We start from the raw sequence: 16075 nt of genomic DNA, 5'->3' as shown, positions 1-16075 counted from the left end.
CAATGAGAACAGGAGAATTCTGGGAAGCAGGAAGGTTCCTCTGCCACTCCTGCGCAGACCACCGAAGAGGCAGCATGTAACTTGCCCAGCTGAGAAAGGTACGGAGCCGTGTGGCTAATGTAGATAAGGATAATGGGGTAACATAACTTATAAGAGCTAATAAGTAGCCTGACCTAATGGGCCAATCAACTTTATAACTTATAGAGATCTCTGTGTAATTGATTTTCTTGGGGGCATGCCGGCTGTGGGGTACCGGGCGGGACAGAAACCCCAGCAAGCCGGCCCCTCATGTTACGTGTGTGTGTGTGTGTGTGTGTGTGTGTGTGTGTGTGTGTGAAACTCAGGTCCTCATGCCTTTGCTGAAAACATTTTACTGAGTGAGCCCTATCTCCAGCCCCAGAACCCTATGTTTCCTTTCTCTTTGATGCTGAGGGCTGAACCAAGAGTTTCACACATGCTAGACAAATGTTCTGCACAGCCAGGTGCAACCTGGCTTCTGGGGACCCTTTTTAATCTTTGGGGCGCAGGGCCCTGGTGTACGCATACTGGCTGCTGGTTTGGAACTGAGTTAGGGGCTGAATGACGAGAGTGGGGGGAAGGAGGAAGCACTGGCAGTGCTGAGGGAGCTTAGAGACATGCCCCTGCCCCAAGTGACCACGCGAGTGACCCTGCATGCCGATGTCTGTCAGAGGCAGTCACCTTGAGCTGCTCGAGATCCGGGCGCTCTTTGGCCACCACGGCGGCCAGGAGCTGGTCCTCGAGCCCGTCCCTGGTGACCAGGAAGTTGATGAGCGTGCACTGAGCCTGCATCTCGGGTTTGTAGTGGGGGTTGAAGTACTTGGTGTGAAGGATCAGGCGGAAACTGGGGTGGTATTCCACCTCCTTGTCACCGATCTTAATGAACCTGGCGGGTGAGGAGCAGAAGCAGAGTGAAGCACCCTGGCCGCCGGGTGACCCACCCACCTCCCCCTCCACACTCTGGGGAGGCCAGTGGCCACCGGAGGCCATGTCTAGCCTTTCCTCTAGTGGGCACTTTGTCTGCACAGGGGAGTTTGTTCATAACGTGGGCTGCAGCTCATGCTTAGCTAAGCGCCCGAATGGAAGAAGAGCCAGCTCTCCCACGGTCCGTGCGGAACACCAGCGCGTGCCAGGGACCCTCTGCCACGCACCCCTGGAGCCGCTGTTCCACTGTGGGTCACCCCCTCCCAGGCTCTGCCCCCCTTCTTTCCTAGTTGAGCTCACTTTCTTGATGCGAGCCCCCTGCAGTCCCTGGGTATCTGCATCCATGTCGGGTCCTTGTCAGAGCCCGAGACACAAGAGTGTTCCCGAGACACGAGAATGTTCCCATCACTCCTGCCCTGGGCTCCTGCGCACCAGAGGTTCCTGTCTGCGCTAAAAGTTGGTTTGCTCCCTGTGTGCTGTAAACACAGCGAGATGCTGCAGGTCTGGTCAGCAGAAAGGAGCTGTGATACTGACTGCGGCTACAACATGGATGACCCTTGACCAGGGGATGCTCACTGGAGAGAACCAGGCACGGGACGACGCGTACTGCTCGATGCACATCCAGAGTGGCAAAGCCACGGAGACAAAAAGATGCTTGAGTGGATGGGGGTGGGGGGGTTCCTCGTGGGAGCACGGGTGATGGTTGTATAACACAGTAAATGTGTAAAGCGCCCTTGAAATGCTTACTTCACTACAATCGCGTTTCTTAGAATTAAAAATGGGGGGGGGGGCACACCTTTAATCCCGGCACTCGGGAGGCAGAGGCAGGCAGATCTCTGTGAGTTCGAGGCCAGCCTGCTCTACAGAGTGAGTTCCAGGACAGGCTCCAAAGCCACAGAGAAACCCTGTCTCGAAAAACCAAAAAAAAAAAAAAAAAAAGGGAGAAGAAAAAAACAACCAAAAAACCCAAACCACCAAGCTAAACAAAAAAGGGAGGGGGGCACCCAGATGGCTCAGTAGGTCAAAGGGCTTGCTGCCAACCTTGGCACCCTGAGTTCGGTCCCTGGGACCTACATGATAGGAGCTAACTACCATAAGATGGCCTTTGACCTACATATCCTGGGCATGCACACACAAAGTAAATAAATGAAAGTAAAATATTTTGAAAATTAAAAAGTTTTGAAAAGGAGAGGAGAACTCACGAGGCCGTTGCAGCCAACGGCTTCTAAGGGAGGAAGGTCACTTCCTTCAGCGGCACGGTCACTGCTCAGCTGCCTGTGCTCCAGTTAATAGCCCCATGGTCATGCTGATGCACGCAACCATCATTAAACTCGGGGCCATTAAAACGGGGATGGAGAGATGGCTTAGCGGTTAAGAGCCCTGGCTGTTCTTCCAGAGGACCCGGATTTGATTCCCAGCAACCACCTGGTGGCTTGCAACTGCCCAGGGGACCTGCCACCTCCTATGACCTCCTCAGCCACTAGGCACACATGTAGTACACAGACATTCGTGCAGGCATAACATCCGTACACATAATAGGTGTACACACACACACACACACATACACACACACACAGAGGATGTGAAAGCAGAACGGGAACATGTTAGGAAGAGAAAACTATTAAGAGGGAGTGGGGTAAGAGATGGCAATGGGGGCAGGGGTATAACTGTGGAAGAAGTTTTTGAAAGGACCGTAAGTCTCACGATTTTCAAACATATATGAAAAGAGATAGAGGCAATGCGAAGGACCCCACGCACCAGCTGGCCTTTCCGGCTCCCTCAAGCATTGGGTCCTATCAGCCTTTGAAGCCTTTAGTAAAGAGAGGCCCTTCACCGTGCTCCCGGCCGGGGCCACCCCAGGAGAGGTTCACTTTGGGCTGGGTCGTGGGGGTCATGCCTTACCTCCCCTTTTTAATTGTGTTCCTGCCCAGCAACGGGTCTAGCACAGGGTCTACGGTCTCGCCGATGTTCTCAATGAGTAAGATGTCACCCTCTGAGATGGCCTGTTCAATGATGTCCAGATAGCTGGGCAGAGAATACAAAGACAAGACATGGCTTGCAGATCATAGGAAGCAGTGTCTGCCTCAAGAGGTGGCCCTGGCCCTGAGGGACGGAGGTGTCCAGGGGGGTCAGGTTGCCAGGGGTCAAGCCCAATTCCTCCTTCCTCAGTCATCTGTGTGGCCTTGCAGATTGGGGGTTGGGACCTTCGGGTGGGAGCCTGGTGGTGGGAGCGGGAGGGATTTTCAGGATGCAGAGCCCAACATCTTCCCTGCTCTGCTGGAGCCTGTTCTAGCCACCGGCACCCTGCTGCTCATGGTTTCTGTTTCCCTTGTGGGAGCAGAATGTAAACCTGGAGCCTCCCCAGCAGATAACACCAAGAGCCAGGTCTAGTTCCCCTCCCTGTGAAGTGGAGGCGGGAGAAGATTCTGGTTTGACTCTCCGCTGTTCTGACCGGCATTTGTGTTTGCGTGTTCGTATTCGTGTTAGCAGACTACTCAGTCAGCCAGCAGATGCTCACGGCTCAGGCTGCGTGTGAAAGCAAGCCCGGGACTGCTTCCTGGTCCCCAGCTATTCAGTAAACACAAAAGGCCCAAGGCCTGTGTGCACGCACAGGACCTGGCCATCTCCCTGTAGTCCCGAGTGTGAGACCATCACAAAGCCTCTCGCAGGCCACTCACAAGGCCTGAGGTGCGTGTGTGTGCACAGACCCGGGCAGTGCCACCTGCTGTCTAGCCCTGACCGGCCCCAACCGCACCTCTTCTGCCCCAGGCGAATGGCCTTCAGCTCGCTGCCGTATTTGTTTTTGATCCACTTGATGCCTTGAAGCTGGGCGTCCACAATTAGCGGCCAGCGCTCCGTGTTGCATAAGATGGTGGCGTTCTCAGTGGACATGCGGTCACTGGGCAAACCCTGGTTGTTCCAGGAGGCCACGTCTGCATCGTCCGTTAGCAGGGTCAAGGGATCCAGGCCCTCCGTGATGGGGATTGGGACCTGCCGAGGGAGGGAGCCTTTGTTTTTTGTGTTCTCTCTCTCTCTCTCTCTCTCTCTCTCTCTCTCTCTCTCTCTGTGTGTGTGTGTGTGTGTGTATGTGTGTGTGTGTGTGTAATTTGGGCACAGTTGTGCACTTGCGGACAGAAGTCAGAGGACAACTTGCAGGCGTTGGCTCTCTTCTTCCATCTTGTGAGTGCCGGGATCAAATCCAGATTATTAGATTGGCGGCAGGTTGCCTTACCCACTAAGGCACATTGCCAACCCTTTGCCTTGTTTTTTAATTCACCGTTATTTTATGTGTATAGTGTATATTATGTGTATGTGTATAGTGCTTTGCCTGTTTATTGATATGCACCACGCGTAGGCACGTGTCCTCAGAGGACAGAAGAGGGCATGAGATCCCCTGGAACTGGAGTTGTAGGTGGTTGTGAGCCGCCATGTGGGTGCTGAGAACCAAACCAGGTCCTCTGCGAGAGTAGCAAGTGCTCTCAACCATGGAGTTACCTCCCCAGGCACACTGTGGCTTATGTTTTGAGATAGGGGCTTTTACCGAACCTGGAGCTCACCTATTTGGTGAGCCTGGATGGCCAGGAACATTTTCACCCCCACACCCCATGCCAGCACATGGGGTTACAGGTGCTTACTGCCGTGCTTGGTTTTATCTTAAAATATGGGTGTCAGGGATCTAGACTCAGGTCTCCATGTCTCTCTCCAAACACTTTACTGAGCCATCTCTCCCCTGCTCACTTTCTGCCCATGTTCTGAAGTTGGTACTGGCCACATGCTCTGAAGAGCAAGCCCGTGGAGGAGGCAGCCCTCACACTGCTTGTAGAAGCAGCCTTGTGGCATGCCAGAAGTGATGTCAGTCCCAGCAAACGAGGCTGGATGAGCCCCAGTGAGGACACAGTACAGCTGTGGCTGCCCCGGGGGAGCCCCCAGTCTCCTTGAGTCATAACCACCACTGTACTTCTTACCTTTAGTTTATTTATGTAAGGAATCCAGAATTTTTCCATCAGCTCATTCCGGTATTTCTTGGTGAAGTAGCCCACGTAGGAGACAAAGGCAGAGATGAGCAGGACATCTCCACACAGGGTGACCCCCTGACACCTGAAGTTCTCGACTGACTCAGCCCAGCGCACATTTTCCGAAGCCAGGCCTCCCACAAGCCTGCAAGAGTCCAGGGAACAGGGGGAGAGCCTGTGTGAGCTGGAGAGCATGGGGCCGGGCTGAGAGGCAGCTGGGGTGCCTATCTAAGTGGCCTGCCAGTCAGCAGACAAACTGTCGTGTGGACTTGCATAGACAGCAAGGTGACCTGGGAAATACAGAGATGGTACTATGTTACGGGTGCTTGTTGGGTTCCTCCGCAGTAGGACGCTCTGGAGGGAATTCACAGAAAACAAAAACAGCACATTTTTGGTACCACTTGGGGACGTGGAATGTGCCCGCATGCCCTGCCCAGGCCATTTGTGACTGCATCCCTTCACCGTGCCCATGACACTGTGCCCTGCTGGCACACTTGGTCAGCAGGCACCGGAGTCTGGTTCAGAACGTGGTGACTACAGGACCATGCATCATCCAGACGGCCGCTGGCCTTGTAGGAGTGGTGTGTGTGGTGCTGCCTAGGTTACCAGCTGGGGGACTGGTACCTAGTCCTGACTGGTGCCCTGTGGGTCTCCAAGTGCTGTCCCAAGTTAATGCTGTGTGTAGGTGCAATGCCCAGTGGCCTTGCTTCCCCTCTCGAACAGATGGTGGGGGTGCACCTGAGCCATCAACTAAGGTGACCTGGGACTCCCCATCCCCTTCCACGCCAGCTCCTGAATCATGTTGACCACTGACTGATCAATGGCTACCAGCCCCCAGGTTGGGAGAAAATAAGAAAGCAGGTAGCCAGAGAGTGGACTCTGCTGTAAGGGTGGCTCGCAGTCAAGCAGCCAGAGCTACTGTCTGCGGGAGAAACACAGTGCCTGCGCCTGGTGGTCCTGAACAGAGCAGGCCATTTCACTCCTAGTCCCAGGGTATGGGGGCGGGGTGAGGGGGAGGTGTCAGTTGTAGGGAGCAGGGGATGTCCTGAGTGAGTGTGTGTTGTCAGCGTGGGCACAGCCCGGAGGAGTGGCACAGTCTTCACAGGTGAGGGGAGAGCTTTAGTGAAGTTCTCCTCTGGTCCAAGTGTGAATGTGAGCCATGTGTGCAGCTGTCCACCGTAGCTTTCTGGGCCTCTCCTGGCATAGTACAGCCTAAAGATCAGTTCAGCTGAGGCGGTGTTCCCGGGAGGTTGGGACGTCAGTCCCCAGGGACACCAAGGACACGTGCTGCCTGAGAGCAGGTGGCTCTGGACTGCGCTCTGGGCAGGCCTGAGTTAACTGGGAATTCTGTCTTCTTCTGAGACATTTGTGTGTGTGTGTGTGTGTGTGTGTGTGTGTGTGTGGAGGGATCTGGGAGGTAGGAGGTGTGACCGCGAGCGAAGGCTACCTGTTAGCCAAGGAGATCACCCTGTTGGTGGCATCAGCCTCCTGCTGACACTTTATTTTCTCAGCTGTTGCTTTCTCAAATGCTGAGGTCAGGTTGCTCAGGTTGGCATTGAGTTCCTGAAAAAATCAAGTTGGGAGATGTTCCCAGCTCCTCCAAGCTCAGGGCCTGGCGGCCCAAGCATCCCTGATCTGCTCTGTGGCACCACTGTCTGTTTCTTCTCGCGTCACTTAATCATTCACGCCTGCAGGCGGTGCCAGTGCGTTCTAAACAGAAAACTGACTGGCAGGGAGTGGGTGGCGTGGTGTCTCACAGGGCCACGGGCTCGAGGGCACTTACCGCAATCTTGTTTTTGATCCGGGACAGCTTATCCTGTGCCTCGGCCAGCTCGGCATTGGCCTCCTCCAGGGCCTGCCTCTTGGGAGCCACGTCGCAGTAGACCTCATAGAAGCGCACAATGTTGATGCACCAGGAGCACAGGCCGGCAGCGGCCGTGGACTTGGAGCGGATGAACTCGGGGTCGAAGGTGGGGTTGCCTTGGTAGGGCCTGGAAGGGAATCACGGGTGTTGAGCAGGTGACAGGACGCCAGCTCTAGTCTCCGCTCCCCGTGGCTGGTTGTGTCTCAGGCTACCCTAGCCATGGTTAGCACAGAAGCACCAGGAAGCATCAATATTTCTTCTTTCTTTTTAATCCTGTGGTGTATGTAGGTGCTCTTGCAATATGGGCATTTTGTGTACCTGTGTGTGCCTACAGGTCAGAGGTCAACCTCAGGGGTGGCACCTCAGTCGCTATTCTCCTTGTTTCTGAGACAGAGCCTCTAATGGCCCCGGAGCTCCTCCGGCAGCCAGGCCGGCTAATCAGTGAGTCCAGGAATCCTCCCGTCTATGCCTCCCCAGTACGGGGGAATTACAAGTGCACACCACCACGCATGGCTTTCTATTTAGGTTATGCGGTCAAACCCAGGTCTGCACATCTGTGCAGTGAGCGCCTTCCCCGTGGAGCGGCCGCTCTAGTGCCCTCCCTTTACCGAGTACTTTAACAGGTACAAAAAAAGAAAAAGTGGCGTAAAAGTTTGGCCTCTCTCACTGGGACAATGTCTCAGCAGGTAAAATCACTTGCCAGACAACCGAATTTGATCTGTAGAGACCAGATGTGGCACAATCCCAGATGTGGTTGCAGGCGCCTGCAGCTCCAGCCCTACCACCAATGGCATGGGTGGCAGAGACGGGAATTTTCAAGGCTTGTGGGCTGGACGGCCTGGAGTATGCAGAGCAGGGGAAACAAGAGACAGACCTGCCTGCCTCACAAGCTGATAGGAGGGAATTGACTCTCAGAGTTAACCTCTGACCTCCACGTGTGCGCAGTGACGCCCATACGCCCGCATGCTCTCTTTTCTCCCTCCCCTCTCCCCAGTTTATATAAAGGCAAATTTTAAAAATTGGCTTGTCAAACAGAATTTGGGGCACTTTTCTTCCTCCTTTGTCCCTGGTGCCTCGTGCAGCTGATCTCGTTCTAACTTGCCAAAGATGCCTTTTGTAGGTCAGAAGACTGAGCTTAGGCACCTGTCCGTCATAGCACTGAGAGGAAGTCCAGGACAGGACGCGCCCACAGGGCACTCTCGGAGGAGCCTGTGGCCTATCCCACCAACAGGCTATGCCTTTTAGCCCCAGCACTAGGGAGGCAGGGACAGGAGAATTTCTGTGAGTTCTAGACCAGCCTGGTCTACGCAGCAAGCTCCAGGACAGCTATGTAAGTGCTGGGCACGGTAGGCATGGCCATGCGTGTCTGTAGTGCCAGCACTGAGGGAGCAGGGCACAGAGGCAGGGGGATCTCTGGAGTTCACTGGTCAGCTATTCTCTCAGAATCCATGAGCTCTAGGTTAAGTGAGGTTCAGTTGTCTCAGAAGTAATGTGGCAAGCACCTGAGAAAGACAGACAACGTTGACCTCTGGCCTCCCTATGGTCAAGTATTTGAAATGTGGTCCTCAGCTGGTGACATTGTCTTGGGAGACCGGAGACGTAAGGACTGTGGCCTCTCTGGGTTGTGGGTCTCTGTGGCCAGGCCTGGAGGCCATCTACTCTGGGTGTCAACTTGAGTTATTTCCTCTCTGTGTGACCAGCCTCGAGCCCCTCCCATGAGGGACTGAGCTGCTCCTGCGCTGTGCCTTCCCTGCCAGGAAGGACGATTCCCGCAGAACTGTGAGCCAGGACAGACCCTTCCTTCCTTAAGTTGCATCTGCCAGATATTTGGTCCTAGCAACACGAACGTAGCTGAGAGCATGTTTTTAGTGCTGTGTCTACTGGGGAAAGTATCAGAAGAGGAACTGGAAAGAAAGTCAATAAAACAGCCTGGGGACTGAGTGCTTACCTCGCTCGCACCAAGCCCTGGGCTCCACCCCAGAGCCCTATATCCGTCCACCTGCCCACCCACCCACCCGCAGTCCATTCTAACCAGACACTGAAGTGGCACGCCTATGGCAGTTCTGCCACACTTAAAAATAATTATTTTAAAACGTCATTGCTCTGTGTGTGTTTTGTGACAGGGTTTCTCTATGTAGCCCTTGTTGTCCTGAACTCTCTCTGCAGATCAGGCTGGGCTCAGACTCGGATCTGCCTGCCTCTGGGATTAAAGGTGTGCACCACCACGCCTGGCTTAAAATGGTAGTACATTCTATTTGTGTGTTTGTGCATGTCTGCATGCGTGTGTGCATGGTGTGGAGGACAGAGGACAAGGAAGGTCATTTCCTTCTTTCATCCCATGTGAGTCCTGGAGATCTAATGCAGGCTGCCAGGCTTGGTGAACACGTGCCGCCTGAGAACAGGTGGCTCTGGACTGTGTTCTGGGCAGGCCTGAGTTAACTGGGAATTCATTCTCCTTCTGAGAGCATATCCATTTGTGTGTGTGTGGGGGGGGGGGATCTGGGCGATGCTGAGCTGTTTCACCAGCCCTGACACCACACCTTCCTTGTGCCCTAAGTTATTCCATATTGACCAAACAGTTTCGGTATGTCAACTGTCTCCTTCACAGACAGAGGCTGGAGAGACTGGGGCCACAGTGTGGCCTTCCTTTCCAGTCGGGGACAAGCAGCCCCTGAAGATGGGTCATTGGAGCAGACAAGACAAGGACATATGGGAGTGCCTTGACAATGTCCGTGGGGTCCCCAAGACACCTTCCGAAGTTCCAATGTTATCCCCCAGAAAGGCACTCACGGTGGGATGGCACGCACCAGAAGCCCGGCGAAGACTCAAGAAGTGGTGAGCCCACAGGCCTGTGTGTATAACAGGAACATGTGTGCAGGCATGCATGTGTGTTATAATCATGTGTGTTATAGTCATGTGTTGTGTGTGTGTGTGTATGTGTGTGTGTTGTGTATGTGTGTGTGTGTGTGTGTGTGTGTGTGTGTGTGTGGCCAGCTACTCTGGCAGGGATAGACCTCTGGGCAGGGCTGGCCTCTCCCTAGTTCTGTGGCCCCAGGTTGTCCCCTGTCCGCCTGTCAGCTGTACACGGAGAAGCTGTGATTTAAATGTACAGTTGTGGGTCTTCCTGTCTGCCCCAGTTCCATCCCCACGGGGGAGACAGAGGTGGCAGGGCTCCCTGGGGCAAGGGTCCCTTTGCTTTGACCTTTCCCCCCCACCCCAGCTCCAGGGCGCAGGTGCAGCCTGGCCCTGCCCCAGGCTCACTTGAAGGCCTTCAGACAAGCCTCAGGGATGTGCTCCTTGTCAAACTTCTTCAGAGAGTCTAGGAAGGTGTCCACCTTGCCCATCATGATCTTCGCGGCCTTCCAGCTCTTGTCCTTGGGGATCTTGCCCCCAGGTGCCGTCAGGATCATGACAGCAGCCGTGACATTGACCACAGCATCCGGTGGGGAGCCGAAGGACTTCAGCTCGGTCAGGTTGTTCTGCGGAGACAAGCACACCGAAGGTCACCACGGACCCCACTTGGCCACCCCTGCTCCTTTCATTTCCTCTCCACTCCCTGTGTCACCTTGTTCAAAGTATCCAGGGCCTCTTGTGCAGCCAATAGGGCTGGCTCTGCCTTGGCCAGATCTGTTTCACAGGCCTTCTGTTTCTCAGTGACATTCTAGAAGGCAGACAAAGAGGAAAGTTCAGTGTAGGCTGTTCAAAGATCCATCTATATATCCATGCATCCACTCATCCATCCACCCGACCAGAACATGTCACCTGTCCCTCTCATTCACGTGCCAGTGTTCCCTCACTTATGAGTGTCAGTGCCTGTGAGCGTTCACCCTCTCGTGTGGGCACATCTTTGCTTTCTCAGTTGGAAAGGACCCTTAGACTTTTTGCAAAGTTCAGGGGTCAGAGTGACTTGGTATCTTTGCATAGGAGCAGCAGCTGGGTGGCAGGAGTGGGGAGCGGTCGCTGGGCCCTGTGCATGTTGCTGGGCCCCAGGGGAAGGACAAAGGACAGTCTTTCCTCCCTGAGGATCCTTCAGGGACATCCATGGGGTATAACTAAGGAAAAGGGCAACGAGGCAAAGATCAGTGGTGTGTGGGGGTAACCCCTAGTTTTTTTTTTTTTTTTTTTTCTAAATCAACCCATGTGGAGCGTTTGTGGATAGAGAGCTAGGCAGTGGAAAGTTCTGGGACATTAATTACATGTTGTCACCAAGAAACAGGGTCAACAAGGTCTTTGGCCTTGGATCCTATGTCCAAACATTGGGTACTATGTCAAATGCTAGTTCGAGAGCCAAGGAAAGCTATGGCCCACCTGAGCTTCAGTTTCCCCATCTCCCTCACAGACTTGTGGCTCTGCAGGTTAAAAGGGGATCAGGGACCCAGTTCCTGGCCAGCCCAGCCTGGGTCTCCTCCCTGCCCAGCACTGGGTGGGGACTACTCAGGCCCTACCTGGCTGGTCTAGGGGAGAAGCCCAGGGTGTTAAAGTCTCCTTGCTGAATGGGTGCTGGCTGCCATTCCAGAGAGAGTGGGAGGTAACTGTGGGGACTTAATTTATCCACTGTCCAGATATGGGCTTGAGGACTTGCCCCTAAGCAATTGTTTCTATGTGATCATTGGCTGCACAAGGGAGCCCAGAGCAGAGGCCACAGTACAGGGACTGGTAATCGGGTGGCATCACCTTGACCCTCACACACTCACGGGACACAGCATTCCATTAAGATGGCAGAGGTGAGCCAGGCCGAGTGACACGGGTCTACACTCTGAGCTACTTGAGATGCTGAGGCAGGCCTGCTGTATGTTCAAGGCCGGCATGGGCAACTTAGTGAGAGCCTGCCTCAGAATACAGAATCAGAAGAGGGTTGAGGATGTGATCCCATGGTTCAGCTCTGCTTGGTTAGCATGGGCTCAGTCTCCAGGCCCACCAAAACCAGAACCACGCATAAAACAACAGTACAACAAAGGAGGTGAGGTGGTGCCGTTGGGCAGAGCCAGGCTGGACTGGGCAGCAGCAGCCTCTGGTGACGCTCAACGAAGGGGCTTTCTGTAAGGAGCTTGGCTGGCTGTGGGCTTTCTTAAAAGAGAGCCCTCTTAGAACCCGGCCTGCACGAGGGTGGGGCCCCCTTTCCTGGGCTCCCTGGGTTGGGACGTTTGTCCTTGTACAACTGTCTCAGCCGGAGTCCCGTCTGTGGGTGGCGTCCGTCCCAGGGAGGCCCCTGAGACCCTTTGTCCTTGTACAAGTGTCTCAGCCCGAGTCCTGTCTGTGGGTGGCTCCCATCCGACCCAGCAGGGAGGCCCCCGAGACCCACCTTGTTGATGACCTCGACTTTGATTTCCTCCTCGTCCGCGATGGCCTTCTCTTTGCTGACCTTCTCAGTCTCCACGCCCACCACCTGGATCAGCTTGTCTGCGTTCTCGTTCTTCTGTTTCAGCTCGGCCTCCTGAACGGCCAGCTTGGCCTTTAGGTCATCCACCTGGGGAGGGAGGAGGCAGGAGAGGGCAGGAGCCTGCTGAGGACAGTACACGCTGCTGGCCACGGTTGGTGGCCGCCTCGGATTCAGGAGAGCAGCCTTGGTGGCTCCCGACTCCCAGCGACTCTGGGTCTTTTGAATATGTCAAAGAAAAGTTTATACTGAGCACCAAGTGTATACATGAAGCTACATATCTAAGACACATTCCTAGTGTGCTAGGAGTTAAGGTGACCAGATTAAATAAATATCAACTGAACTGGGTACTGGGAGGTGAACAAGTGCGTGAGCCAAGCACTTGTGAGGCAGAAGCAGGGGGATTGCCAAAAGTTTAAGGTTAGTCTGGTCTACGCAGTGAGTTCCAGGCCAGAAAGGATTACAAAGTGTCCCCTTAATAAAAATTTCCAGTTGAGAAATTGTTGAAGGTCTTTGGGGTAGGAGTGGGGTAGGGGGCTTGCAGACCAGCAAGTTTATGGAAGGGTGGGAAAGAAACGGAGACTGGGGACCAAAACCTCCAGAGAGCTGGTGAAGAAGCCCATCTCGGCCCAGCATCATAGGGAAGAGGAGGCTGGGCCTCCTGGGAATCGTGGGCCAGAGGCTGCGGAGGTGCAGTAACTGAACTCCAGGCAGGAACCTCGAAAATCTACTCAGCATGAAAGAAAGGTTTGTAGGAAGCCGGTGAGCAGGCCTCCGGTATGAGCGGCACGCAGAAACAGCTGCGTTTTCATAGGCTGCCTTGAACTGAGATGCAGGCTTCCCTGGATACAAGCACAATGCCTCCATGTGGTGGTTTGAAAGAAAATGCTCCCCAAAAGGAGTGGTACTATTAGGAGGTGTGGCCTTGTTGGGGAAGCCTGTTGCTCTGGGGGTGGGTTTTGAGGTCTCTTCTCAAGCTTCACAGTCAGTCAACTCCCCGCTGCCTTCTGGCCAAGCTGCAGCTGGCTCCACATCTGCCTTCACACCGCCATGCTCCGTCATGATGAGAACCGACTAAACCTTGAAAACTGGAAGCTACCACTTCAATTGTTTTCTTTGAGAAAAGAGTTTCCACGGTCACGATATCTCTTTACAACAACAAAAACCCTAAGACACATCCATCACACGTGCGGGGTGCCCACTTCAGTGCTGATGCTGTCGAAGCATTTCACACCTGCTGTTGCGAATTAGATTACACCCCTGTTCTCCGGTTCTCAAAGACTGGAGTCAGGCTCATCCCACGGACTGGAATGTTCAGCCCCACGTATGACTATATCCCATGTGTGGCTGTCCCCGCCTTGGGAGCCCCGTGACAGTGAGAAGGTTCTACAGCATGCAGCCCAGACACTCGACTCCTACCTGAGAAGCCGTGCTCTGCAGCTTCATGAGCCCATTCTCCAGCCGCTCAATTTTGGCAACCAGCTCCATCCTCTTCTTGGCCAGCAGGTTCTGGTAGAGTTTGATCTGCTCCAGGAAAGTCTTGGGCGTGGTATAGTTGTAGCGCCTCTCCGTCGCCAGGTACACCTTGGACATCTCGTTGACGGTGGTGTGCACATAGGCCATGAAGAGACTGATGGAGGTCTTCACCTCAGGCTGCGAGCCAGGATGGATGAGATGGGCGGGGCTGGTCATCCGGGGGCCCAGACAACACACCCACTTCTCCCAGAGCCCCAACCTCACCCTGCAGGGCCTAGGAGAAGAGGGGCCACTGCAGGCTCCAGCATATACATTCAGACCCTGGATGAGATGTACCAAGGCCTGACCTGTCTCAGGCGTCGAGAGATACAAGAGAGGGGCTGAGGAGATGCTCGTCAGTGAAGTGATCGCAAACATGGAGTTGAGTTTGATCGAGCCCCAGAACCCACTTTAAAACCCAGTGTGGTGGCACATGTTTGTCATCCCAGGCCTGGAGTGACGGAAACAGGAACATCCCTGGGGCTTGCTGGCCAGCCAGACTCTAGAGCAGTCGTTCTCAACTTTCCTAATTCTGTGACCCTTTAATACAGTTCCTCGTGGTGGTGACCCCAACCAGAAAATTACTTTTGTTGCTACTTCATATCTGTAGTTTTGCTACTGTCATAAATATCTGATATCTCCAAAGGTCTTAGGCAACTCCTGGGAAGGAGTCGTTCAACCCCAAAGGAATTGCGACCCACAGGTTGAGAACCGCTGCTCTAGATGCTCAGCAAGCTCAAAGGCAGTGAGAGACCTTTTCTCAAAGGAAGTAGATCATGTTCCTGAGGATGGTACCCAAGGTAGTCCTCTGGCTTACACATGTGTGTACACACACACACACACACACACACACACACACACACACACACAGAAGGTTGTAAATAGCAGTGAGTAAAGCTAACTGCTACCAAGCCTGAAAGATTGAATTCAGTTCTCTGGGGCTCACCCTCAAGTTTCCTCTGACCTCCATACCTGCTCTGTGGCATGTGTATGCCACTCCCCAAACAGGTGTGCTCAAACACTGACATGCACACATGCATACTCACATACATACATACATACATAAACACTCACATGCATGCACACACACACGTATGCACATGCACAAAGCTAATTAATTATTTTAAGGAAAAGGAGAGAAAAAGGGCTAAAAAGAGATGCTCCAGGAGAGCAATGCCCCTTGAGCTTGGCAGAGTGTCAGGTGATTTTATCTAACAGCAGAGCCTATTATTAGTAACTTTGTAGCAAGTGATCTAGCGTCTGGGACCAGCAGAGCCTATGGTTAGTAACTTTGTAGCAAATGATCTAGTGTCTGGGACCAGCAGAGCCTATCATTAGTAACTTTGTAACGAGTGATCTAGCCTCTCAGACCCAGCAGAGCCTATCATTTTGACACACATGTACACATGTTCTCATGCATTCACAAGCTTGTATACTGGGAAAGAGCAGAGCTGAGATTTTGGGGTTTCATTTTGTTTTTGTTATGTGAGACATGTAGCTCAGGCTGGGCTCAGACTTGCTGCCTAGCTGAGGCTGGCCCTTGAAACTCCTGACCCTCCTGTCTCCATCTCACAAGAGAACATGCTTTCCTATGCTAGTTATATCAGCAAGCATTGCCGGGCAATTCCTACACTGGATCTTGGTGATTCCCTGGCATTTGTCATCCTTCCTGAGGACAAACTCTTGGAGCCTGCCTCACAAATGGGCCAAAGACCTCTGTATTAGTCTTGGTTGATTTGAAAGGTGCTCCCTTATGCTGCAGCTCTGGCTGCACCTGGGATCATTCCCGCTTTGAAGGGACACCCGTGTGAGGGACTGAAGCCAGCATCTGGGTGCACGCTGCCTCACCTGGATGCCCTCTGTCTCCTGCAGGAAGCGAGCACTCACAGACACCAGGGCATCTTCTGGCCACTCGTGGAACCAGTTGATGGCTGTGCAGTTGACCACGGCAGGGAACTTCCGGGCTCGCACACGCAGGACGGAGCCCACGGGGGAGAAACACAGAATCACCTGGATGTGGGACAAAGCAAACGTCTGTGGGGGGGTTGTCGCTGCTGAGGTTAGACATGTCATTTTGGCAGGTGGCCCCTCTGGAAGCACAGTGCTCTCCAGGTCTCAGGGGCCACGGGTGGGGGGGGTCACTTCTGCAGAGCCCCGTGAGCGTGGCTGGGTACCTCAGTGAACCAGCATTCAGTTTCACAGCTCTGTGTGGTGCTGTGAAGTTCAAGGCAGCCCCACACCTAGCTGAATGAGGAAGGGGTGGGGAATAGGCCCTGCTCTAGGCAGACAAGGACAGACAGCTGGGAGGTGGTGGTTTCTTCTGAATCCAACTAGGCATGCAACGTGTCCTGCAGGCCCTGAAGG

General features: G+C 53.8%; 1 protein-coding gene across 1 annotated transcript in view; it reads right to left on the bottom strand.

The window, feature by feature from the left end:
• The window catches only part of Dnah17 (dynein axonemal heavy chain 17), a 117430-nt gene that overhangs the window by 20651 nt on the left and 80704 nt on the right, over positions 1-16075 (bottom strand). Inside the window, exons 56-66 of the mRNA XM_087909708.1 lie at positions 15560-15721; positions 13616-13849; positions 12122-12286; positions 10385-10480; positions 10081-10298; positions 6739-6946; positions 6403-6518; positions 4908-5100; positions 3698-3933; positions 2845-2967; positions 700-904 (exon numbers count right to left, since the gene is read on the bottom strand). Of these exons, the coding sequence (XP_087765834.1) occupies positions 700-904; positions 2845-2967; positions 3698-3933; positions 4908-5100; positions 6403-6518; positions 6739-6946; positions 10081-10298; positions 10385-10480; positions 12122-12286; positions 13616-13849; positions 15560-15721 (1956 nt within the window). The remainder of the gene's footprint in view (positions 1-699; positions 905-2844; positions 2968-3697; positions 3934-4907; positions 5101-6402; positions 6519-6738; positions 6947-10080; positions 10299-10384; positions 10481-12121; positions 12287-13615; positions 13850-15559; positions 15722-16075) is intronic.

Source organism: Myodes glareolus, chromosome 9, assembly GCF_982192425.1.
Source record: "Myodes glareolus chromosome 9, mMyoGla1.1, whole genome shotgun sequence".
In the NCBI taxonomy this organism is placed as follows: Eukaryota; Metazoa; Chordata; class Mammalia; order Rodentia; family Cricetidae; genus Myodes; species Myodes glareolus.
This window is presented reverse-complemented; position numbering and strand designations above follow the sequence as displayed.